This window comes from Papio anubis, chromosome 11 (genome assembly GCF_008728515.1).
Source record: "Papio anubis isolate 15944 chromosome 11, Panubis1.0, whole genome shotgun sequence".
Taxonomy (NCBI): domain Eukaryota; kingdom Metazoa; phylum Chordata; class Mammalia; order Primates; family Cercopithecidae; genus Papio; species Papio anubis.
The window spans coordinates 93,315,909-93,343,740 of record NC_044986.1 but is presented as its reverse complement, the minus strand read 5'-3'; the positions used below and the strand labels follow the sequence as shown (position 1 = coordinate 93,343,740).

Genomic DNA, 27,832 nt, shown 5'->3' with positions numbered 1-27,832 from the left:
TCCTTCTACTATCTTCATGAGTTCAATTGTTTTAATTTTTAGCTCCCACAAACCAGTGAGAACAATGCGAAATTTAAGACCATGATTTTTGATCACCTTGACCCTGAAAGCCACAGAGAGACATAAGTTATCTTCCTTGTCTTCTATATCAAAGACAACATTCTTTTTTTCAAAGGCGTAATTCAGAATTTATCATTCTTGATTGTCATAAATCTCATGAGTTTTCTTACAACTGGGTCAAGCATTATTTCTTTATTTAACTCATACTACCATACCCACAAGAATCTTCAGGGCTTTCCCTTTGCTTTCAGTATGTTAAATAACTGAAAAGTCCATATTCATCTAATCCATAATCCCAGAATTTCTCAGGCCCTATGTTCAAAGTATGTTTTAGGTTTCTTTGCATCCACCTAAGGAAGAGTATGCCTTCTACATGGTAAGCACTAATACAGACTGTCTCCAATGTATCTTTTCTGATTATAAACCCAGCACATGCTTCTTACAGAAAATCTGGAAAACACATAAGAGCATAAAGAAAAAACTAAAACTCACTGAATCTGTTAACTAAGAGAGGACTGTTGCTAACATTTTTGCCTATTTCTTTCCAGTCTTTTTCCTATGCAGATAAATAGCAAGGGGAAGCAAGCATATATATATATATATAAATAGACGTATTATTTACATGAAACTGAGGATACACTTTATATATACAGTTGTACAGTTTTGTATACTGTTTTTTATACCTTATCCTAAGTGCTTTATTCTTATTACAAATTCTTTTTAAAAAGAATTAAAAAGCTTTTAATGATTATGTAATATTTCAATATGAGTGTACTCTATTTAATGCGGATAAATTTAGATTGTTTCCAAATGTAAGTGTGCACAGTTCACACATGCTTGCTCACATGCACACATAAATACCCCAAGTACACATATACACATACTGTACTACACGCATATACACATGCTGATGACCAGTCTTATATATAAACCTTAGTACCCATCTATTTCCTTTTCAAACATCCCAAAAGAATAACTGACTACTAAGTTGAAGAGTATATTAACACTTCTAAAATTCTCTATACACACTAATTTCTACCCAAAAGTAATATGCAGTTGACCCTCTGTATCTGTGGTTTCCAAATCAGTGGATTCAAGCAACCACAAATCAAAAATGTTTGGGGGAAAAAAGTGTCTGTACTGAACATGTACAGACTTTTCTTCATGTCATTATTCCCTAAACAATACAGTACAAAAGCTATTTACATAGTATTTACATTATATTAGGTATTATAGGTAATCTAGAGAAGATTTAAAGTATACAGGAGGATATGTGTAGGGTATATGCAAATATCATGCCATTTTATATCAGGGTCAATGAGCATTTGTGGATTTTGGTATCTGAAGGAGGTCCTGGAACCAATTCCCCATGGATACCATAGAGCAACACTACTAATATAAGCTCCCACAAAATGGCAGTGTACAAATACCATTTTATCACATTCCCAAGAAAACAAAGTGCTTTAATATTCAAAAACTGTTGCTCATTTAATAAGTGTAAAATAGAATATCAATTCAGTGGTCAAGCCTACCAATTTTAGGTTTTACATTGTTTCATATTTTTACTAACCATGTCTTTTATATGTCTTTCGCAAATTTTTTTATGTTCCTCAGTTTTTACTGGATTTCTACACACATTAATGAAGTTGAACCTGTGTTTAGTTTCTCATCTTGTTTACAGTGTTCTGACAGAATTTTTTTGCTATTGTTGATCTTATGTAATTTAAATGTATCGATACTTTTACGGTCTCCTGCTTCATTTTTACTACCTTCCAATCCTGATCTCAAACTGCTCTATGCAGTGTAGTTTTTCAAGATTTAGACGATAGAACTGGATATCCATTATTCCAGATGTGGAGCCATATCTTCATAGAAGTGTTAAATACATTTTCAGTTTTATTTTCACTGCTCTCCTAGATGATGCCAACATTTTGCAAGACTTTTTTATCAAAGAGTGAGAATGTCTTCTAGAAAGTCTTTGTAGATAATAATGGATAGTTCATAATCCTCCATTCTATACATCTACTTCATTTGCTTCTAAATATACTACTTGCCTTTGCCTTCTGTTCACTTATACACTCTCGTGTTCTCAAAAGATTTTCCTGCAGTGTGTTCAACCCCTAGCATTTTAGTACTTCACCAGCCAACCTGTTTCCCATTATCCCGGGTGACAGGGGTGAGGGGAGCCTGACCATGAAGGATCTTGACCTTTCTCTGAGTGAGAGGGATAACTGCAGGGCTTCCAGAAGGAGCAGCATGATTATGACTTAGGTTCTCACATGAACCTAACTGGTCAAAGAGCAATACAAGATACAGAAATGAAAGGACAACTAAGAAAACTTTTTTTTTTTTTACCTGTTTGACCAAACACACAGCAAATTGAACTGATCAGTCCAATCCAGAAAATCAGTTGTAAATTCATCTGAAATGTAAAATGTGCCTTGTATTAATTAGAAAGAAGTAAAATGAAAAATGCATTAAATAGAAAGTATTCCCCCACTGTACCTTCTATTGCTTTTATAAACATGTTGTCTCTCAAACCATTTCACTCCAGCCCCTCTCCACAGACCCTCACCCATCTCCCTCCCTAGCTGGTTCCCTCACCTTGCACCTACGCTGCGAAAATAGCTTCCATACCAGAGCCCCAGAATCCATTCGTGCCTTTCTCTAAAGCAAACTAAATATATTTTAACATTTAATTAACAGGGCTCAAAAAAGAAAAAAAAATCAGTGTTAGGTATTCCTCAACACCATAAAAGCTACCAACAGTACTCAGTTCACGGAATCTCTATCTCCATTATCTCCTGCAACTCCCAGGGGCCCAGACCGGCATATCCAGATGTCTCAGTTACCTCAATGCTGAACATTCATTTTCAAAAACCTGATCAAGTCATCCCCCTGCTAACAATGCGCTTCACCAGTTTTTATTTCTCCTCAAGCTAAGGCCAACATCCTGTATAAGGCTCCAAATAGATTTTTGAGCTTGTTTTCCTATTATCTCTCTTTTTTAAGAAAATCAACTTCTGCCAGGAGCGGTGGCTCACACCTGGAATCCCAGCACTTTGGGAGGCTGAGGCAGGCAGATCACCTGAGGTCAGGAGTTTGAGACCAACCCAGCCAACATGGAGAAACCCCCGCTCTACTAAAAACTAGCCAGGCCTGGTGGTGGGTGCCTGCAGTCCCAGCTACTCGGGAGGCTGAGGCAGGAGAATCACTTGAACCTGGGAGGCAAAGGTTTCAGTGAGCCAAAATCGTGCCACTGCACTCCAGCCTGGGTGAGAGCAGGACTCCATCTCAAAAAAAAAAAAAAAAAAGAAAAAGAGAAAGAGAAAGAAAAAGAAAGAAAAGAAAAGAAAAGAAGAGAAAATCAACTTCTATGCATGCAATTAGTAAAATATTCAGTTTTAACTTCCTAGAGTGTCCAAAACCCCCACGTCTCCCCTATTAAAACAAGGACGGTATAAGACAAACTGAAAAAGTCTCATCTTCTAGAACCTCTAACAAAAAAATTAGGTAATATTCTATATATTAAATACAACTACCCCAATCTCCTACCATTAGGGGGGTGTGTGGGTGTGTGTGTGTGTGTATATATATACACACATATAAAACTATTTTCTCAGAATCAAAGCTTTCACGACGATATGAATCTATATCTTTGATTGGTCAAAGATGGCTATGGCCACTGGTTGCTCACTTGATCCCTTAACTACTTAATGCTCTTGGACTAGCAGCCAATCTAATAATTATATATAAATATCGGTCCCTTCACAAGAAGAAATACTCAAAAAAGCAAATTTATACAAAAAAAGTTTAGGTTTAATCATTATTGAAAAATGTACATTAAAGCAACATAAGATGAACTAGCAAAAACGGAAAGTTTTTCAACCCAACAAACCTATAGCAGATGGCTGCGAGAAACCAACTGGTAGCTCTGTGAACTGATACAACTTTTTGGGAAATAATTTGACAATTTATACCAAAAACCATAAAGAAAATTTCTACCCTCTAATAATCCAGTTACTCGGAATTTACCCTAAGGAAATAATTAAATACATAAAAGGTGATACACACATACACACACACATTCAGTATAGTACTCCAGTATATTCACAAGAGCAAAAATGTAAATATCCTATATCCAATAACAGGAAAATCTAACTGCATCAAGTTTATGGACCATTAGTCATTACAATAATAAAATGCAGCAACATTTAGAGTTATAGAGGGCCAGGCGCAGTGGCTTACGTCTGTAATCCCAGCACTTTGGGAGGCCAAGGCGGGTGGATCACGAGGTCCATCCTAGCCAACATAGTGAAACTCTGTCTCTACTAAAAATGCAAAAATTAGCTGGGCGTGGTGGCACACTCCTGTAATCCCAGCTTCTCAGGAGGCTGAGGCAGGAGAATCACTTGGACCCCGGAGGCGGAGGTTGCAGTGAGCTGAGATCGCGCCACTGTACTCTAGCCTGGCGAAAGAGCAAGACTCTGTCTCAAAAAAAAAAAGAGTTACAAAATAATTTTGGATATAAAGTACACAATAAGATGAGAAGAACCTGACTTTCTCAAGGCAGAAGAAAAAAAGATGCGAGGAATATAAAAAAAAAATACTAATAGTTTCATATAATCTGAAGAGTTACATGCACAATATAAAAACAATGAGGGTCATTTGTTTTTTAAACTGTTAAGAGTCTTCTTTCTACTTTCTTAAATGAAAACAACTGTAGCACAGTTTAACTGTGCAGTTCTTTTTCTTGATAAATTTCCTTTAATATGAAAAAAGTTCACTGAATTCCAAGTTAACACTGAATATTTCTTTTATAGACCTCCATCTTCAAGGGCTTTACATTCCAGAATGTTATTCCCCTAGCTCAGACAGAATGCTTTAAGTTGTGCTCTGAGCACCCGAGAGAAAAGAGTTAAGAGTAACGTGAAAAGTCATCCACTTCTGCAATTGCACTCAGCCCAGCAGGTTGTTACGCCTGAGTGTGCAGTTTTGCTTACGTATTACTTGTGACTGTATTCAAGAGACCAGCAAAATCTCAGTGTCACAAAAGTGTGAAATGCCTACCAAATTCATCTTCCAAGGCCTGCCTAAAAGGTTTAATGTGTAATAAATCCATGAGACTATAATTCTAAGCAAGTCAAATAATGTTATCAATGATTCCAAAGCTATGACAACAGACACCTGGAACATTAAAAGTTCCTGAGGAAATGCATTACTGTGATGAATGAAGCATGCAGGCAGTTTCCACACAAAGGGAATGGAACAACTATTTGTTCCATATATGGACAGATACATGTTTCTTCAGGATACAACTCAGGCTGTTTAATGATCGCTAGAGACTGCTTTGAGAAATCTGTCAACATATCATACAATTCAGACAATCACCACTAAGATGAAGTTATTAGGTAACAAAAAATGATTCCTAATATTCAAAGCCACACTACTTTAAATGTCACTGTCCTTTTCGTTCTATAAACCTTGACAAGGCAAAAATCAACCATCTGAAACCCTCATACCTCCAGAAGAGCTCCAAACCCAGAAGCAGGCAAAACAAGGCTTCAGTGTTAAAGAACAGCTGAGAGAACAAGGCCAGCAGCTGGAAACAGTTTAAAGACAGATGTCAACGATCCTGCGACTGGCAGGGCACTGGCAAGAAATAGAGAGGCACTGCCATTGGCTAGTGATGTCTGTAAAAGGCCAGGCTTTCTCTCCAGGAAACGGAAAGGCTAGAGGATGAGGCCGATTAAGAACCCTGAAGACCTACAGGACCAGGAGGTAGAGCGGAGACCACAGTTAGAAGTGGCCTGAGAGAGGCAAGCCACAGAGACCTGGACAGGAAACGAGAGGCAGAGGGCCAGGGAGCCTCGCTTTCAACGCTGCTGGTCTCTCAACGCTGCTGGTCTTCCCTTCTACCAGTAGTGGGTGCCCCCTGCACATGTGCGTGGAAGGGGACGGAACAGGCACCCAAGTCCTATGCCACAAAGCCCCCAGAACAGCACTTTTCTAAGTTGGCCTAGGGAACAACCGCATTGGGTTTACCTGGATGCCCACCCTAGGCCTAAAATCCACAATCTCTGAGCATGGGGCCTGGACTCCAGGTGATTCTTATGCTGAGAAAAGGACCCAAAGGGGTTTCCTCCCAATGGCATTCCATATGAAACAGAGTATGAGGGCATAACAGGGAAAGATGCCTTTCAGATGCTGGCCTAATTCTAATGCTTGTCTCCTCTCCACAGTCAAAGACCTAGAAACAGTTGTCTACACTGGTCTCCATTTCCTACCTACTTTCCCTCTCCTCAAGCCAGTACCTTCACATGTCACTTAATGAAGAAAGAGCTCTGAGAAATGCGAAGGCAATTTCATCTTTGTGCAACCATCAGAGTACACTTACACAAACCGAGATGGTGTGGTCTCCCACACACCCAGGCTCTACGGTATAGCCTATTGCCCCTGGGCTACACAACTGTCCTGAACACTACAGGCAACTAGAATACTGCAGTAAGCATGTGTGTATCTACACTCAGCTAGACACAGAAAAACTACAGCAAAAGTATGGTACAAAAGATTTTAAAATTGATACACCACTATTACCATTAATAGAGCTTGCAGGACTGGAAGCTGCTCTGGGTGGGTGGCTGGGTGGGTGGCTGGGTGAGTGAGTGGGGCAAGTGAGTACACTGCACAAAACACTCACTGAACAGGACATCACTGATATTACTATACACGGTACTGTGGACACAAACACACACACACTACATTAGCATAGGCCTGCACAGTGGCGTGGGTCAGGATCATCAATGTTGCTGTCCTGCACCTACATATCCTGTCTCCAATGACACATGGAGCTGTCATCTCCTAAAAGATCTCCCTCTTCGGGACTACTTCCTGAAGGACCTGGACCTGCCTGAGGCTGTTTTAACTTTTTTTATATAAGGAGAAATACTCTCTCAAATAACAACAGGCTGGTGGTGGTGGCTCACGCCTGTAATCTCAGCACTTTGGGAGGCCAAGATGGGCAGATCACAAAGTCAAGAAATCGAGACCATTCTGGCCAACGTGGTGAAACCCCGTCACTACAAAAAATACAAAAATTAGCTGGGTGTGGTGGCGCACACCTGTAGTCCCAGCTACTCAAGAGGCTGAGGCAGGAGGATCGCTTGAACCCAGGAGACGGATGTTACAGCGAGCCGAGATTGTGCCACTGCACTCCAGCCTGGCGACAGAGCTAGACTCCATCTTTAAAAAAAACAAAGAACAATACAGTGCAGTAAATATATAAAGCAGTAACACAGCTGTTTATTATCAAGTATTATGCACTGTAATTTACATGCTATACTTTTACATGACTGGCAGCATAGTCGATTTGTTTACATCAGCATCACCACAAACATGTGAGAAATGTGTTGTACTACGACACCACATTACTAGGCAAGAGGTGTTTTTCAGCTCCGTTATAATCTTATAGGACCACTGCCGTGTATGTGGTCCATCATTGACCAAAACGTCATTATGTGGCACATAACTGTATAACTGATGTCCATGCCCAACCATATATGTGAAACTACTCTTGCAAAATAACTCTTTCCAGGCCTTACCTTACTCTGCATTCATTCATTCATCATTCATTCATTCATTCACATGTTTTTTGACTCACTACAATATGTACTTGAAGAAGTATATCAGTTTACTACCAAAGAATTTACACAAAGCAACATGTAAGACTATTCACCATGCTTTAACATACTCTACTCCCTTGAACTCTACTGGTTTCCCCCGCCTTTCTGGAGGTTCCTCTTCAGGCAGCTGTGTCAGGTTTTGAGCCATATCAGGAAATACAAGACTCACTGTTTCAAGGAACTTTCAGTTCAAGGACAAAAATACAAATTATTATGATATGATGGTTTCAGTAATAAACAGGGACGCAGTGCACTGAGGACACCGAAATCTGCCTGGACAAGTTCAGAGGCGTCAGGGACATGGCAGTGTTTCAGTTAGACTTGAAGGCACACAGGAGACGGATGTGGAGAAAAGTGGAGAGAAGATATTCCAGGCAAAAGGTCTGCACATGCAAAGCCATGCAGTCCCAAGGCGAAACTCCTTCTTAATCTTATTTCTAAGCATATGCATTTGGGCAGCTCCCTGCAACCCAAAATTGGAACTGTCTCACTTTTTCTCTCTTTATAGAAAAAAAGACTAGAAAAACGTATGTTTTTGTAGCTATATCTTGTTGGTGGAATGAGTTATTATTTTCTCCTTATAATTTTCTATTGTAAGTATAAATTATATTATATTAAAATCTTAAAATATCAAAAAGGCCAAAGGGAATTTTGAAATATTTCTGAGACTTATGAGTTAGAAATAACAGGAACGAAGACCAAGCAGGCAGGAGGAGCTACGTTACAGAGAGCCAAATACCATCCATGCTAAAAGAGTTTGGATTCCATTCTATAAATAGGAGGGGAACCGAAAAAATTTGGGCAGGCTAGTAACACGTCTACATATACATGGCAGAAACTCAGTGGAGAAAAGGATAGGGGGCAAGACAGGAGTTGGAAGACAAATACAGAATTTACTGTAAAGGTTCAAGTGAGAGATGACAAATGTCTAAATTCAGATAACAGCAACAAACAAGAAGACGAACAATGATTAGAAGGCAGCTATGAGGGATCTGCTGTTTACTTGGAGAAGAAAGGATGGGAGAAATAAAGGAATTTAGAATAATCGTCACTTTTAAATAAAGAAGATGTAGGAGGGAGAATGGGGTTAGGGGAGAAAATGAGGTTTACTGTGAAATCTAGGGAAGATGCCTATTGGGAAGCTAGGACATGAGTATGGATCTCAGGAGATAAGTCAAGAGTTAGAGACACAGACATCAGAGTTGTCATAACCTAGGTGCTAACTGAACTTATGAACATGGATGCGATTGGGATGAAAAGAATACTTACGAAGAAAGGAGAGCTGGGGGCAAACTTGAAGAGGTGAAGACACAAGAAAGAGAAAAGTGATGAAGCCAGACCTCCTTGGAGCAAAGAGGGATGGCATCTGGAGCCCAAGGGGATGGATCACCCTAAACAGAGACATGGTGCCTTTCTTCTAAGGCAGAGCAGGAGGTGAGAAAGCAAACAGAGTTCGTTCATGTATGACTGTTTTTTTCTGAAATAGGAAGAACAACTCCTAGGAAAAAAGGTAGGGCTTAGGGGTTGCAGAAAATTAGGAAAACACAATAGCATTACAGTGAGAGCCTGCAATGGTGAAAGCCCACCAGGTATTGGACACCCTAATTTATACAGGCATATTTGTAACACTCATTTCACTTCTATCTGCTAACATGTCTTCCCTGATTCTAGGCTCCAAGAAAATAGGGCCTGGGTGTATCTTATTTATAGCAATCACAACTAGAAATACTTGGCACAAAGTCTATGCTCAAAAACTCTGCTGTTAGGCATGGTGGCTCATGCCTGCAATCTCAGCACTTTGAGCGGCTGAGGTAAGAGGACTGCCTGAGGCAGGAGTTCAAGACTAGCCTGGGTTACAGAGCGAGACCCTGTCTCTCTCTCTTTTTTTTTTTTTTTCTGGAGACAGGATCTTGCTGTGTCGCCTCGGCTGGAATGCAGTGGTGTGGTGTGATCACATCTCACTGCAGCCTCAACCTCCTGGGCTCAGGCAATCCTCCCACCTCAGCCTCCCAAGTAACTGGGACTACAGGTATGAGCCACCATGCCCAGCTAAAGATCCTGGCTCTATAAGAAAATAAATTAGCCTGGGCAACACAGCAAAACTTGGTGGGGGTGGGGACCAGGGGAGAGGGCCATGAGTCCCGGAGTGGAAGCTGCAGTAAGCTATGATCACACCACTGCACTCCAGGCTGGGCAATGGAGTGAGACCCTGTCTCAAAAGATTTTAAAAGGTAAAAATATATTTGCTGAACTATACTGAATTGTGTGACATTTTTCTCTGACATTACTCAGAAGAATGTCTCAGAATTACTTAATGTGCAGAACTTCTCTAAACAGAAAAGTGTTACTATAGATATCCAAATGACAATTTAAATTTTCTATTACTTCAAATATATAAGCCAACTTAAAGATAGATATAAAATGTCTCATGCTCATGGCTCTTATACATTATGAAACCAAAATTAACTTCCAAGTACAAACATAGACGCTGAAGTTATATTAACTGGGTTATAAGATGGTCAACCAGATAAACTACATGTTTATTATTAACATGAAAGTACAATTTGTTTTCAATTCTTGTAGAAATGCCCAAATCTCTGAGAATACCTCCCATGGTCCCTCAGACTCCAATTTGGAATCACTAAATTTACTTCCTGGTTTGCAGGGCAGGTGCAAGAGGAAAGGTAGGGGTGGGGGGCAAAGAAGGTGCGGTGCTAACAAAAAGTTAACAAATAAGAGGAAAAAGTCAAAAGACCAGACATCACACCAGGGAGGTGAGAGGAGAGGGGACCACGGAAACAAGGAAGTGAAAAGAGCTGGAACCTAAGACAGTTAAGAATTTACAATTTCAGAGACAGGCAGTCTTGTGGGGAGGGGGGAAGCCTGTATTAAAAATACAGTACTAGGTCACTGTTTTAGCTAGGGTTCTGCCAAAGCAGAGCCTGGGACCAGAACTTGCGTGCAGGCAGTTTACTGGAAGGTGACCCCAGGAAAAGAGAGAGACACTTTGAACATGGTGAACCAAGAAAAAGAGAAAAAGCCAATACAAAGATACTATCTTTAACATACTGAGTACCTGAGGACTTGATCTTGTGGAAAACTTTTGAGAAGTACTTAGAAAGTCTGTCCAATGAAAGTCAACAGGGAAATGTATCAACTCCAGTTGCACAGGTAAGGTCGCCTCAAGGGGCATTAACTCCCCTAACACTTCTAAGAACTACAGTGCACGTGCCCAGGGACAGAGAAGAGGGAACAGACAACAAGGAACAGACAACAAAGCTGGTTAGAGGAGTTACAGGGTTAAGCAAAAGAGAGGCACCTGAAGCAGCATGCAGTCAGCCAGGAGTGAGCCACAGACTGTTCCCAGCAGCACCAGCTGGAATCAGAGCGGACGCCAAGAGGATGAAAGACACACGAGGTTTCCAGTACAGTGGCCAATGGCCACTAAAGTTGAGAGACAAGAAAACTGCTAGACCAGAGTTCAGGGAAGGCCTGGGAGCCACAGTCCCCACTCACTAGCACTGCTGCCAGCCAGCTGGGTCTGGGCTGCAGAGCAGGTAAGCTCGAAAGCTGGGCCAAAGCCCTTGTGTGGGCGCGGTGTGGACCTTGGTCTGTAAGGGGGCGTCCACGTGGCAGCAGCCATGATCATGGGGGCCCTGGGCTCAGGCAACAGCACTAGTTGTCAAACACTGTGAAGCACCTCTCCAGTGGAGACCTGCTCCGGGACAGCATGCTGCGGGGCACAGAAATTGATGTGTTAGCTAACGCTTTCATTGACCAAAGGAAACTCATCCCAGATGATCTCATGATTCGGCTGGCCCTACATGAGCTGAAAAATCTCACCTAGTATAGCTAGCTGCTGGAAGGTTTTCCAAGGGCACTTCCACAGGCAGAAGCCCTAGATAGAGCTTCTTAGACAGACACAGTGATTAGCCCAAATGTGCCCTTTGAGGTCATTAAACAATGCCTTACTGCTCACTAGATTCATCCTGCCAGTGGCCGAGTCTACAACATTGAATTCAACCTTCCCAAAACTGTGGGCACTGATGATGTGACTGGGGATCCTCTCACTCAGTGTGAGGATGATAAACCGGAGACGGTTATCAAAAGACTAAAGGCTTATGAAGCCCAAACAAAGCCAGTCCTGGAATATTACCTAGCTCTTCTGCAAACTAAAGTTCCACAAAGAAGCCAGAAAGCTGCCATTACTTCATGAGGAGAAATGCGTGTAACTAGCAAGATGAGGAAACCTCCTAGTCCTTGCATTTAAAAACTGCTTTTCCTAAGACTTTCAGTATGTATGAATTCTTTGAAAATTATATTACTCTTATTTCTACTGATTTTATTCTGGATACTGAGGATGTGCCAAACGAGTCAGATACTAAGATTAATCTTTTGAAATCATCTAGCGTGTTTTATCCAGTTATCTGCAAAACCATCAGAGATGTCTAAACTTTTAAAACACATTAGAGTAAAATTAAAAGAACAATTGGTAGTAATCTAACTTTTTGTTCATTAAGAATAAGTGGTTGATAAAATGTCCATATATTTTGGAAAAGTTTTAAAACGTTCCATGTCATTTGGGGAAAATATCTCATCAGAAATTTCTGCATAGATTAATGCCAAAAAAGACATTTCTAGCATTGTGGAACATAGTGATACTACATAAAATTCCAGAAAAAAAGCAACTGGATTTACAGATTTGTTGTAAGATACAAATTCACTGCTGCCTTTACACTAATAAATGTATAAGCTAACCATACACATATATGCTGTATTTATTTTGTTGTTAAACATACTTTCAATTTACTCAGAATTTTCAATTTGCTATAAAAAATGTATCAATTAACATACAGAAAAATATTACTTTAAGATGACTTTTCTTTTGAAAATACATATGTATTGAGGGTTATAATTTTCGTGAGAAATTGACATTATAAGTTCCTGGATAAGCATCAAAGTTGAATGAATTTTCAACAAAATATAATTGAAATCTATGTTTTCAGATGTTACTTGGGTTAAGAAATGTACTTTAGGATCTACCTGCCAGTTTCTCTTTTTTATCCAAATATATGATCTGCCCTGATAAATAACAAGTTATTATACCCCTCCTCCCAAAAATAAAAGAGAAAACCTATGGAATTACGTAAAGTAAGCATACTTTGTCATTAGTAAACAGATCAGGCATGCCTGGGGAATGTTCCCTTGGCATAAATAGCAATCAATCACAATTAGTAAACAAGGTGTGCCAATAAAAAGAATTTACATGATAGGTTAACAAAGACCAAAAAAGTGAGTTTTCTGAAGGAGTTCTTTGTTCCTGATCAAAGAAATTGATACCTGCTAACATTCACTGCCACCTTATCTTAAGGGGAAAGAACTCTACTGGTTTCATCTGAGCAGGCATTTAAAAACTGGAATCTAAAGTGATTGCTCAGTGGGGCAACAAGGATGGCTGCTGATGTACTGTGACCTGGTAGGAGAAGTGGGGCATATGAGAGAAGGAGGAAAAACCCAACTCTGTCTTCCACAGCATATTTGCTCTTACTTTACTTGGTGCGAAAGCAAATGAAACAAGTCCTTGTATAGCTGTTATTAATTGCCTTTAAAAATCTATCCTGTTTTTCTCCAGATACTTAAAACATAAGTGCCAGTAAGCGGTTCTTACGTATTTTTTTTGGGGGGGGGATTTATTTTCCTTTTCTGCAGATATTTCAAAAAATTCATCAACCTTTCAAGACGAACCAAGGTTTTTTAAAAGAATTATAGTAAAGCCTTTTTTTTTTTTTTTTTAAGACAGTTTCACTTCTTGGTCGCCCAGGCTGGAGTGCGGTGGCGTGATCTTGGCTCACTGCAACCTCTGCCTCCTGGGTTCAAGCAATTCTCCTGCCTCAGCCTCCGAGTAGCTGTGATTACAGGCGTGTGCCACCACGGCTGGCTAACTTTTGTATTTTTAGTAGAGAAGGGGTTTTGTTATGTTGGCCAGGCTGGTCTCAAACTCCTGACCTCAAGCAATCCACCCACCTCTGCCTCCCAAAGTGCTGGGATTACAGTCATGAGGCACCGTGCCCGATCCACTTCATTCTTTAAAGAACTTTTTATAATGCCTCATCTGAATGTTAATGTTATGTGCTTTATAAAAAGGTTGTGGGTTATCATAACTTATGGGTTACCACTAGGTTATCAGGCATACATTAGTCTTTAGCTGAATAAACTGAAATTTCATTAAATAAAAAAAAGGAAGAAAACTGCTTGACTAAGGTATGAGAAGTATCATCTGCATGAACTCTTGAAGCCCTCAAATCATGGCAAGAACTGGGGAGGAAAGAAAGACTAAGTCAGGTGATTCACATATAGCCGTGTGTGTGTGTGTGTGTGTGTGTGTACATACACATATGTATGTTAAAACATATATAATAATCTTCATTTAAAAGGTTTCCTGTTTGGGGCATATGTAGCTTTTATACATCTACTAATGATATGTATGGTTGACTTGCCTTAAAAATTGTCATCTTCTAGAAATTTCTCCATGTTTTCTGTATCTAGCGCAATGTCTTAATATTTAATAAACGAAGAAACTAACGATAAAAACAACTGGAGATACATTGAGGTATCAAAAAATAAAACACTGAACTTCACGACAGCAGACATTTGTGGCATCTACCATTGTACAACATTGTGTAGTGCAGAGTTATACTGGCAAATTAATCTGTGTCTCAGTTTCCTCACCTTTAAAATGGGGACAGTAGTATTTACCTTGTAGGGGTTTTGTGAAATTTAAATAAGTCGATAAGCATAAAACATTTAAAACAATGTCTGGCCAATTGTAAGTACCTGGGTGTTACTTGTTATGATTATTAACAAATGTTATAGGAGGCGCTCAATAACAATGTAATTGAATAAAGAAGTAACCACGGTTGAATGCTTTGCTTTTTTCAGTTGTAATTATAACCAGAAAACTGACTGGATCCACTTTAGGGAAGACACAAGATATGAAAGAAAGGATAAAGTTTGAAAGTTAGAAGTAACACAACTACAGAAAATAGATTAATGTGGATTGTTATAGCCATTCATACACTGACATCCTCAACGTCAAAACCTTTTTGTACTCTTTACAGATTCCACATCCAAGTAGAATTCTATTTAATGTGCTTTCTAACAATCAGATTCCTGACAAATGTGTTCATAAAGTAATAAAAGCAGCAAAACTTTAAATGTTTTATACTAACATAGTAGACAAAATACAAATACTCTGAACACTAATATCACAGAAACCCTTAAAAAAAAGATTGAGGGGAGGTAATAACATACCTAATACGAATAGAAATAAGGAGGAACCTTTGAGGTTTGCTATGCTTTGAAAGTGTCCCCAAGGTTCACATGTTGGAAACTTAATCCCTGAAGCAACAGTGATGAGAAGTGGGACCTTTAAGAGGTAAGTAGGTCATGAGGGCTCTGCTCTGCCACATGAATGGATTAATGCTATTACCAGAGGAGTGGGGAATGGGTTCCAGATAGAAGACCGAGTTTGGCCTCCTCCTCATCTCTCGCTCTCTTGCCCTTCCGCCTTCTACCATGGGATGATACAGCAGGAAGACACTAGATACCAACACCTTGATAATGGACTTCCCAGTCCCCAGAACCTTGACATAAATTACCCAGTCTGTGGCATTCTGTTATAGCATCACAAAGACTAAGACGAGGTTCTTACATCACGAGAAAGGAAACCCCCCTGAAAGGACTAGAATACGAATTCTGTTTCATTAATCAAACACAACTAGCAATATGATTCTGTTCAGGGACTGCTGCTCACTTTGGATTACTGAAAAAAAAAAAAAAGACTGATTTCTCAATTGAGAGGGCCAGACTAGGTACAGGCAAGAAGAGTAGAATACACTAAGTTTTGATGATTTAAAGTAATTTGTAACAAAAAGTTATTTCATTTAGAACTTTGAAAAATTAGAATTTTATTTCAGCACCTTCAAATGGATATGATAATAATAATAAAATAATAGCATCTATCTCCTCCAGGTAACTCTATGAGGTGGAGAATAATAGTGTCTTTGTTTTACAGATGAGGAAACAAAAGCACAGCAAGATTAAACAACTTGCAATAGTGGAATCAAAAGTTGCACAGGTGGAATTGAAACCTGACCATCTGTATCCAGAAGCTATGACCTGACTTCATTAAACTATAATTTTTTGAAAGCCTACTTAATCACTACTTTAAAATAAAGAACATCCTTCTAGTGTTAGAACTGACTCAGAGCACAGAAATGAAAAGGGCTTATAATGTTCTATGAGTTTATTTCTTGGGCATTTGAACTTAATAGAGGCCAAGAAAAGTTATTTTAATTGCCATATTTCATAAGTACAGACAAAGGTTTTGTGTCTTGTTCCTATAAAAGCATTTCACCTTAAGATCATTTTCTACCATATGCAATTTTATCTAAGGGGTCATAATTCATTCCCTGAACAATATAAACAATCTTAAACACCATCCACAAATAATCTCATTTTAGTGCTTAACCGAAATATATGCAATTGTTTCTATTGTCAAAAATAGTGCATAATTGTTTTAATCTTCACTGTAAACTAATCTTTATCCATAAAAGTATGGTTTTATATCATGTTCAAACTTTTAAATACACACTCATTATTTATTAACTGTTTTAAACAATTTCACAAATAATTCATTTGGCATTTCCTTTTAAATTTACAGATACAATCTTTAGAAACTTTATATGGACTGTATTTGTAGAAATTAAACACTTACACTTTAGAAAGAAATTACCTTAAAAAATGTAACAAGTTATGTTCATTTCAGAGTTGAAAAATAAGCCACCTAAACACCAACTCAAATAAAAAGAATACACAAAGGATTTCACAAAATCTCAAATCTTTTCACCTTAACAGTAGAAAAGATTCTGATACCTATAGAGGTATATCATAAATGTCCCCTAAAAATTATAATAAAGTTGGATTCATCCCAAGTCTGTTCTACCATCATTATTTTCTGTATCTGCTTTTAAAAGGGGGGAAAATAGTCAATAACAGATTTTAGCATTTAAAAATCAATCTACTCCAGAAAAAGAACACAGAGCCAAATTGAAAGACATGAGGTTCCTTCCACTTATCCCACACAGAGAGTAATAAAAACGGGAAAAACATGAATGGAAGAAACTGAGAAATCTTTCTGAATTCTGTACCATCTGAGAGGGTGACATGTGGAGAAAAGTTCCTCCCATGAAAAGGGCACCTTTCCCCTTACCGGAAGAACAATTAAAACTCAACACTTTTTTTCCTTCCATTGGCAGGAAGAGGTGTGTTGGTGACTACAGAGATGTTTATGGCCCAAGTATTAATAAGCTAGCATTAATGATTAACAAAACTTAGCAGAAAGAATAGAGAAGAAAAAAATAGAAGACATGAAAGAGAAGAGGCTAAGGAATCCCAGACAAAGATGTAACACCACATTTGAAGTCCTCTTCTCCTCTCCTTGACAAATAGAAAAGTAGTCTGAATTAGAAAACTGTCTAAACTGCACTACTCCCACCCAGAAGAAAAATGGCTTTTTAAAGAACACTAACCCCTTCTCACATAATGATGTCAGCTTGGGCTAAGAAGCTCTAACAACAAAGGTTTGGCTGCTCCAAAGCTATAGGTTCACAAAACAATTTGAAATCTGAGAACAGCTCACAATAGGGCTAGATACCTCAAGAAAATTATACAACAGATTGAAGATAAAATTCATCACTAGTGACTTTACCCACCTTCTCCAGGAAAATGAAATACGGAAGATCTTTAGCAACACCCAATCTACAAGTGCAATGGAAAGATAAAATAATGGATGTAGTACGCTTTGGCAAACAAAATGCCTAAAAGACAGTATATTGGGCATAAGGGGAGGTAAAGCCTGGAAACTTAACACCCAGGAAAGACTTCTACAGAACAAAAAGTGAAAGGGAGTCAGTGAAGAATCTTCTTTAAAAATAAGAGAAAATCTAGAACTCATTATGCTCTTTAAGAAAGTCAGAAAATCTCAAACAGATCTTGACAGTGGTCAAAAAGTAAAACCACAAAAAGTAAAAGGAAAAATATTTAGGCTGGAATCCTCTACAGAACTCCTAAACATGAAGAACAGAATCAACATAACAGGAAAATCACACAAAACTCAAATAATTCAAGCCAATTAGAAACGTCATCTAATGGTGATCTCATAAACAGACAACTGGTATAGCACCACCACCACCAGCCCCTCCCTGCCCTGAAAAAAAAAAAAAAGCTTTATGTGAGAAATGGGAAAAAAATGAAGCATTTAATTCAAATGGGGGTAAAGGGGCACAAATTAACTCAAGACTTCAGAGGATGAACTTAAAATAAAAGCAGAAAAATACACTTTAAACAAAGCTATTAAGCCATAATATGAAGGGCTGATCCAAAATGAGCAAAAAACCTGTCTGAACTTAATTCTTCCCAGCTCCTCCTTCCACTCAAAAGGTAAGACATTATTACCTAGCAATTGATTGTTTTTCAAACCAGCTTAGTATTCTGTTCCTTCTTTTCACTCTCTATGTCTGTGGACTTTTTTGCCTTTCCCTGTGAGGAGGAAAGAAGTTGGAAACGGTTTTGGTTGAGAAAGTTTACTCTGGGGCAAGTTTACAAAGATAATTGTGAGTGGAGCTAGCAAAAGAACCATCATGATCAATGATATCAATAAGCACCTGACAGCAAGACTTATTCCCCGTAATTTCAATTAAGGAGAATTATGTTCTCAAACTGCATAATTATATCCCCTTTTTAAGCAGATCATTCCAAAATGCTTCCTTGATTAAAACTAATTTTGACCACATCTTTTGTCACATCTTCCTCTCCATCCTGTCTGTGGTGGAGTGCATACAGTATTTTAAATATATGATAAATGTTTTAAAACAATGATAAACATAGGAAGAAAAGAGTTTCTCAATTTACTCATCAGTAAGCTGTAAATAGTATCTACCATAGAATTGTTGGAAAGATAAAATATGATCATTATATGAAAGCTTTTATCAGCAAATACCTTTCTAAGTGGTCAACAGCTCATAATTTACTTGATTACCAAATTTGCTTCTTGTTCTCCAACTCATTAATCATGGCCTTCTAAAAAAGAACCTCAGTGACTCTTTAACAAATGTTTCTCAATCTTTTTAATCCATGCTTCTTTAATAAGCATAAATCTTACTCCCTATTATACTTTTTGTAACATTTTTCTAATATAACATTACACTATCAAATATGCTTTTTCAAACTCCAATTTCCTCCTCCAATAATCAAACATGACCCCGTACCACCCCTTTAAAAGAAGCACTGAAATCATATGAAGAAAATCATACATAAACCATAAAATACTGTGCATAGGGGAAGAATAATCTACTATTCCTAACTTCATAAATTATGAAAGCTTAAGTTATTTACATATTCATTCAATAAACATTTATACAGAAAAATGTGACTTCCATACTTCAAATGGTACATACCTAATTTTGTATGTAAATATTTTCCTCATCACTCCACTGAAACTACTCCCTACACAAAACACAATGCTGATTTTTCTTCTTCCTTTCCGCCTACACAAAACAGAATGCTGATTTTTCTTCTTCCTTTCCGCCTTTATTGCCTCTTCATCTCCTCACCAATCACAATCAACTTAATTACTCCTTCTTTGCGGTTCCAAAATAGCCTTGATAGTGGCCAGCACAGTGAATGACAAACCTTCAGTGATGCTCAATAATATAGTGTTATTTCTGCTCAAACTTCTATTATAACTAATTTTATTCATGTCTGTATCTCTCATCAGGCTAGTGTTGGAGGGCAAGAATCCAGGCTTTCATTTTAAAATATAGCCTTCATATATCATTGTGATACATACATGATATTATACATAACTCCTAATAAGTAACAAAGTGGCCAAGTACTATCTGTGAAATTAGACTGGATTCTTCCTATCCTGTCCCTTGAAAGTGCCACCCATCTGTCATCCAACCTTCACTCATACCATTCCAAGCTCAGGCCTCATCTCCTACACAACGTGTTCCGAAACCACACAAGACAATGCTGAGATTTTTCTAACGCTGTTAGGGAATATTTTATGGTACAGTACATTGTATAAAACACTCTTTGGTATTTATGTTTTCCTGAACCGAACACAACTTGTTCCAACTAGACAACAGACTCAACATCAAAGACCATGCCGACTTCTTGATTCATGCCCACTGAGTAAAGCATTTTTCAGGTAACTGGTACTCAATGTACTGATAGAATAAAATGTAATGTACAGCCGAGCTACATCCTGATGCAGAGCTGTTGTGACAGATGTTGTGACAGATGTTGCTGGTCAGCGCTGGCAGGCATCCTTAAAGGAGTAAGCGGCACGGCGCCTACACTCTCTGGTGATACAAAAAAAAAAAAAAGGTTGCTCATGGGGTGAGAGACCTGCATTCTACTTACATCAGGCAGCAGCTATTCTCCAACTCCTGGAACAAGAGAACGACAGAAACATGCAGACTGCTTTATAGGGTAGATGTGGAAACCAATGCCCTGGAAGTATAGTACTCTGACAAAGGTCACACAGAAATTCAGTGGCAGACCCTGCACTGACACCCAGGTTTCCTGCCTCCCAATCGAGAAGCCTTTACTACATCAAACTGCTTCTCTGATCAGGTACCTGAAAATAAATTACCACAAAGGGATGTGACCAATGAAGTCTTTTTGTCTTTAACTCAAACATGCCAATCACTGGAAAAACCCAGAAATACCTTTGTCACTCACAAAAATGTCACTCAAAGGAATTAGAAGTTCAGAGAAGAAACTGGGGAAGGTAAATGCTTTTCTGGATTCCTCTTCCTCTACCCACCTTGACTGTTCCCAGGTCCTCCTTCAGCCCGTTTTTCACTCCACACCCTCCTTTGGTGTTTGCATGCACAGCCTATAGCTTCAACCAGTACTTAATAGACTGAGAATTTCCAAATTGAAATATCTCAGTTTTTTTGTTTTTTGTTTTTTTTAGCTCTCACCCTGTGTATTCAACTGCAATTTAGACATCTCCAGCTATGTCCCCGGTCACCTTAAAAAAATAAAACTCAGCCTCATAAGGTCATCATTTCCCCTCTGCTCCAGCCAACCAGCAGCCCCGGCTTGTGGTCACCCTCTCACCTCAGTGAACAGCACCTCCTAGCCAGAAACCAGTGTCACACTGGGTTTCTTTCATTTCTCTTATCAAGTCTTTTCAATTCTCCCTCCTAAATATACTAGTTCTTGAACTCCACTCAAATCATCCTCCATAGAGGGGATCTGCAAAGGTTTCTGACCACTCACCTTTATCACTAAAAAAATTCTAAGCATACATGTACCCAAAATACATGTAATTTATAAATTCAAATACGTGTACTTCTACAGCAATACAGTAAGATATAAATCATAATCAAAATTTTAAACTTTGAAGTGATGAGATCAACAAACATAATAGTAGACCTAAAATTTTCTTCCCATACTTCAGTGAGTCTTTTTATGCACCCCTGGAGATCAGGAACCTGCACTTTGAAATTATATACAATGAGACTGGTCCTACAAGAAATACATACATATATATGCTTGTGTGTATGTGTGTTTATATACATATGTATATGTACTGGAGGCAGCTTTTCTCATGCACACACACGTTTCATGAGGTGATATGCACATGTTTAAGCATATTGCTAAATATAGTTAACTCTACTTTCTAAAGTCACAAATCAAATGGCAAGTTTAAAGTCAGTTGACCTCTAAACACTCACAGCCACTTTTAAAGCAGTAATACATGTATAAAGTATAGTTTGGATCCTTTTGTACACAGCTCCTGAAAGAGAGAAATTTTTTTTCACCTACCGACAGACATATTGGAAGGCTGCTAATATTCTGACTTTTACGGACTGTACCCCCTTTAACTTGGGTACATACCATAATATTCTTTCAGTTTTCCACAGCTATAGATACCCCTAGCATGACACTTCAGGATTCAGAAGACGAATGTACCTTTCTGTATCTTAACCTCTCTACTCCACACTTCCCACCTCTGAAAAAACAACCAGCCAAATTCTCAGAACCTAAAACCAAGTCAGAGTAAACACTGCTAATACAATACAGACACTTACATATTTACCTGGCATAATCTCTAGGATTCCACCCACAACCTAACAAATCCTAACTCTCTCGTAGAGTGAGAAAATCTGCTAAAATCTGACAGAAGTCCAAATGAATCCTTTCAGATATATGTAGCTTGTTACATACTCAGAAAGTTAAGTTCTCGGAACTTGAAAGCTCTCTGAAACTTTTACAAGATGTTTCAGCTTATCACACTAGCAGCATGGTTAAGGGCAAACCAGAGCAGCTACAGAATATTAATGAATATTTTTTTCGGACAGAACACTGTACTACTCCCTGCTGTAAGCCACAACTTACTTATCAAGAAGTCAAACAATAAAGACATTAAAATCAGTGGCAAGCACTCTTAGAAAAACTGGCACCATGTTGTTTGACCACTTTTCATTACTATAGTATGACCATTTGTCCCCAGTGTCACTCCCAGAGTTAGGAAGAACACCAATGTAGAACTACATTTTCATTCGTGATGGTAATTTGGGGCTGATTTAAATTAAATTATACTGACCAGAAAGCTAAGAAGAAAGCTGCCTAATTGTTAAAATTACTAAATGCAGTGACTTTCAGAATTGTTGATTCCATGCGTTTCATGTACAGAATGTTGAAGGTATTCAAAAATAACTTTAATACAGAACTTTACATTGTTAAGAAAATCACATAAAATTGTAGGTCTAGGTCTGAAGTCAACATAGATGAGTTAAACAGTCTATTTGCTTCCTTTTTACAGAATTAAACTATTAACCACATTCTTTGTCCTTTTAGCTAGTATTCTAATAACATCTTCCACCTTCATACTCAATTTTGGGGTAAGTAAAATGGCTTTCCCCCCAAATGCCTGTAATCAAAATACCAATGTTTTTTATTTAACACTTCACCATCTTCAGTCACTTATATAATACTGATCAATGAGCCAACATTATTTAAAAATATGAGAATTACAGTGAGACTCTAAGTCCTGACCCCTCTGGGCCTTGATGTCCACAAATGAACAGGTAACTGCCAACTAAAGTTCCTTAATCATTTCTAAAAGTGGCCTATTGTATACCCTATCGTAAAGGGCATATGTGGTTTAAGAAAGATGTCTAAATTCCTCTAGAACGTTATTTTTGTAGCATCAGAACTACAATAAGAAAAATAATAATAACCTAAGGGCCAGGCTCAGGGGGCTCAAGTCTGTAATCCCAACACTTTGGGAGCTCTAGGAGAGAGGACTGCTTGAGCCTAGGAGTTTGAGGCCAGCCTGGGCAGCATAGTGAAATCCTGTCTCTACAAAAAATTAAAAAATTAGCCGGGCATGGTGGCAGGCGCCTGTCGTTCCAGCTACTCTGGAGGCTGAGGTGGAAAAATAACTTAAGCACGAGAGGCTGAGGCTGCAGTGAGCTGTGATAGCTCCTCTGCACTCCAGCCTGGGCGACAGAGACCCTGTCTCAAAACAAAACAAAATAACCTAGCAATTCTATCCACCTGTTACCCATGTGGCATGTTGGCCCAAAGAAACCTTACTAATGATGTTACCCATTACCTTCCGAGAAATCTTTTTACTATAAAAGAAGGGCTGAAAAGCAGTCAATATTCATTGAGCATCTACTCTCAAGCTAAGTGTTTTACATTTTGCATTTGATTTTCACGACTATAGTTAGGAAGGTTACTTTTGGTTTAAACGTAGGCTCTGGAGCTAGACCCCATGCCTTCTCCAGGAGCTCCCGATGACCATACGCAACTTACTTTTTGCTCCCTGTGCCTCCGTTTCTTCACTCGGAAAATGGAAATAGAAACAGTAGCAATCTCATTAGAGCAGTTCCAGAATTAAATAATACACATAAAATGCCTAGAGCTAAACCTGGCCCTCGCTGTCATTGTTATAAAAATGAATTATTAGTGTAGGTAGTATTGTTCCTATTTCACAGATGAGGAAACGGAAGCTTAGAGAATGCAACTTACTAATGATCATACCAATGAGTGCAAAGCTTTGGACTTAAAAGCACGAATGTGATTAAATGAAAGTTACTTAGAGAGTGGGAGTCTCATAAATCCAATTTATGAAGCCTAAGAAATGACACGCGGTAAAAATGATACTAGACACAGGACGGGCTCTCAGGCTCGCGGACCGGGTCTGAGCGCAAAGTGGCCGTGGCCCTGTGTCCTGGTCCCGGGGTGCCCGGCAGGGGCCGGCGACTCTTGACTTCCTGGCATTCCCGTTTATAAACACCGGGAAGTGGACTGCACTGCCGCCGCCGCGCCCCCGGTCCCCAGCGGCTCCGCGAGGCCACTTTCTATCCCGGTTCCAGTCGGAGAAGACCAGTCCCAACAGCGGGCGCCGACGGCCGGCTCGACGCTGCTCCAAAGACAGCAGCCAGCGAGGGAGCGAGAGACAAAGGCGCAGGACCAGTCCAGGGGCGCGCTGAGTCCCAAACGCCGAGCCCCGGGTGGCCTCGCTGGCTCCCACCTGCGCTCGCCCAGCCTGGCGGGAGACCGCAGGTGTCAGGAGCCGCTCAGGCCCGGTCCTCCGCAGCTCCAGCAGCCCCGACGTGACAGCGCCCAGGCCCGCGACCCTAGCGCTCGGAACGCGGCTGGGCCGACTCGGCGCCCGGACGCTGCCAGCGCCTGGGACCCGAGGGGGGTGGCGGTGTGCGGACTTCCTCCCGGACTAGCCTGGAATCCCGCCCCAGCCCCCACCGACCCGCGGCCGACCCCGCCCCCGCCCCCACGCCTGGCACAAAGGTCCCGGCGCGGCCCGGGCCGGCGGCTGTTAAGCGCTGTCGCGCACAGCAGACCCGAGGCCGCGGCCCGCACCCCCACACCCGAGGCCCGCCGGCGCCTACCTTCTCCGCGCGGCGTCCGGGCCCCGGCGCGGTGGGCTCCGGCCTGCTGTTCCGCGACTCCCGCTCGGCCTCTCCTGCGGGTTGGCGGGGCCTCCCGAGTCTCGGGCGCGGCGGGTGGCGGCGGCTCCTCCTCCTCAGGGGCGGGAGGAGGGGACTCAGCGGCCCAGAGCCGCCCCCCGGCAGGAAACCAGCCGCGGCCCCGCCTCCTCTGCGCGTCTGATCCCGCTCCGGAGGCCGCCGCCGCCCTCTCCCTCCGGAAACGCATTCCTCTCCCGCCGCGTCAGCCCGGCCCCGGGGCGAGGAGGAGGCGCAGGAGGAGGCAGGAAGGGCGACCGGGACAAAGGAACCGGCCCGCTCGGGAGCGCGCCTGAGGGAGGCCGTGGAGGGCAGGGCCGGGACTCCGCTGAGACAGTCGCCATGCCTCAGTTTCCTCCTCTGTGAAGGGCGGGAGGGGTCGGTTGCGCCCTAAAGCCCCGCGCGTTCCTGGTTTAGCCTGCTGGGCCCGTGTTCTTTAAGTTCCGCTTCCTCGGATCCGCGCGTCCGACCCTCCCTCCCGTTTGTCCACTGATGTCCCATTTAGAGCCCGGGAGGTCCTGCATCCCGGAAGCCCCCTCAGTCCCGAGGCAAATCGGTACCATGAACCCCCCATACCCTGCAGGACTCCATGGGGCCAAAAACCACGTGGTCGTTCTGGAAGGGAACTGGCTAAGCCAGGACTGCTTTTCTGGAGTGATAATGTGCTTGCGTGTGTCTAAGAGAAAGGTGAAGACTTGGGAAACCCGTGGGTGCCACGAAGGGTGGTGGGACTGGGGAACGTTTTAGAAAACCTGGTGAATTGGGTCCTGCTTTTGATAGATTTATCTGGAGGTCCCTTTATGGGGAACAGGGATGAGAAGGAAAAGTTTCTTCCTAAGGAGTAGAGTTTCTGTTTCAAACCTCTTTAAAAAAGAAGAAAAAAAAAAGGAGATGGGGGCTGGAAACAGAACGTTTGAAAGAGAAGGAAACATTCATTATGAGAATGGCTGGGCGCATGTCGATTCGATGATTGAAGTTCGTACCAGCCAACATCATACTGAAACCCAGTAATTTCAGTATATGCTGCTGGCAAGCTGCTATCCTGGTAGCAGAAAATGTTGTAGGTTCCACTTGGTGAGCTGCAGCACCCTGTTGGGAAAAGAGCTCAAAAATTACCAGATTTATGAAACTGAGAAGAATCTTGCAGGAGATGAGGGGCTGGAACGCCCATTTGGCTGCTGCCAATCTAAAATATAAGAGAAAATGAAGCGATCACATCTAAGAAAATTTGCACATTACTTACCAGCAAAATCAAAACTATTGGTTAGCCAATGTCTGCAGACCTCCAGGAAATAAGCACTATTTTTCCCGCTTAATGGATGTTCAAGCTTAAGAGGCTAAATGATGTTCCTATGTTAATATCTCAATGGTCAAACTGCCATTAGAAGACAACATTCTTGAGTTTTAAAGGTATGGATTTTACCATTGTTGAGAATTCATCAGAATTGGCCCAGTCTCAGCACAGAAAACTGTATAGTTCAAAAGCATAATTGGTCCATGCCTGATTTGCACTACAATTCTCAGAATTTTTTCCCCTGTACATGACTGGTGGAGGCACTGGCTAATCTTTGCTACAAGAACATTATGAGGTTTACATATGCACAAGTCTAAACTAAATTAGTTCCTCCAGGGCAATTTACTGACCTTTTTAACACCACTGTCGAGCACTGTTGTGAGGACACATAATAGGGGCTCCCTGTTGCTCTCCCGGGACTTGACTAAACTGATGTGTGAGGTAGCAATCTGTGTACAGAAGTCATGAGTTTTGAGGAAAAAGAAATTAAACACGTTCTCTAAGAAAAGCAGTGATCAGTCAAGAGTACAAGTCTACTTGTGATTTCATACAAATAATGGGTGGACAGTGAGCTAACTATGAAATTTATGAATAAGCAAAGATTGGTCAGCATACGTGCTAAACAGGAAATCCTGGTAAGTAGGAATACTGCAAGCCACATTGCTAGATCTTATCATATTAGGTTGGTGCAAGGTCTACCAGATGTCTCTTGCCTTCCCATGTGTAAGATCAACCAGATAGCTCTCACCTTTCCATGTTTAAGGTCAATCAGAGGGCTCTTGCCTTCCCATGTCTAAGGTCAACCAGATGGCTGCATGCACCAACCTAATAAAATATCATTAGTGTCTTGAATTCAAGACAAATCCATACTTTACCTACATTGTCTCCCAATTATTATCAATTGTCTTCTGCCATCTTTTAAGTCATTATTACGTCAAATAATTAAAGTTGATGTTTCCTTTAGTTTTGTCACTGGTGATATTACTACTTGCTCTTCAAAGTGTATCTTTATTCACCTAACATTTTCCAAAGTAAAGTTTCAAAGTTGCTCAGCAAGAAAGACATTATTGGATGCCTAGGTTTTTATTAGTTTGACTTATATTATTATTGATTAGCACCCCTTTTCCCTCTCAAAAGTATGTCCTAGTATAGATGATAACTTATATGATCATTCTATAAAGAACAGTGTCCAGATAATAAGGAATAAGAAGAATAATTTTAGAAATTCAAAAGGGATTCATGATATATTGCAAATCAGGTTCCAGGTTTATAGGGGAAGACTAATTTCAACATTGGTGATAGTAAGGGGAAAATGTGAGTTGCAGCATGGGGGTGAGTATGAAGAATTAGGCAGTTGCTGTGTGATGAAAATGCCCTACTAGGAGATTTTGTTAAGAAAAAAGTCTTGACAGTCCCCTGGCTGATCAATGGGACTTGGATTTTAAATACCATTGTATAATAAATGTATGCGATGACTTTGGAGCAAATTGATTGACAACGGCTAGGTAAGTCTTCAGCCACTTTTCTAAGGACTGTTTCTGTAGACTAAGCTAGATATCTTTTTCTCATCTGTCACTTCCAGTTTCTTTGAATGTAACTCCTTTAAACATTAAAGAAAAAGATGAAGGAATAGGGATGGAAGGAATAGAGGTCTCTGATAACATCCTGTAATACTAACATAGAAGTGCTTCTGAATCATGAATAACTCCATTCCTTTACCTGAG

General features: G+C 40.3%; 1 protein-coding gene across 6 annotated transcripts in view; it reads right to left on the bottom strand.

The window, feature by feature from the left end:
- The window catches only part of ITGB1 (integrin subunit beta 1), a 57,214-nt gene extending 32,251 nt beyond the window's left edge, over positions 1 to 24,963 (bottom strand). For 2 of the 6 annotated variants that reach the window (XR_002524223.2, XR_002524222.2), the window contains exons 1-2: positions 24,740 to 24,962; positions 2,416 to 2,482 (exon numbers count right to left, since the gene is read on the bottom strand). Coding sequence is in view for 4 of the 6 variants with exons in the window: in XM_009214220.3 (XP_009212484.1) it covers positions 2,416 to 2,482 (67 nt within the window). In the remaining 2 variants the exon portion in view is untranslated. Of the gene's footprint in view, positions 1 to 2,415; positions 2,483 to 4,308; positions 4,327 to 18,257; positions 18,337 to 24,739 lie in introns of those variants that run through there. The other 4 variants (XM_009214220.3, XM_003903532.4, XM_021943165.2 and 1 more) reach the window with 3 other exon arrangements.
- Between the last annotated feature and the right edge of the window lie 2,869 nt (positions 24,964 to 27,832).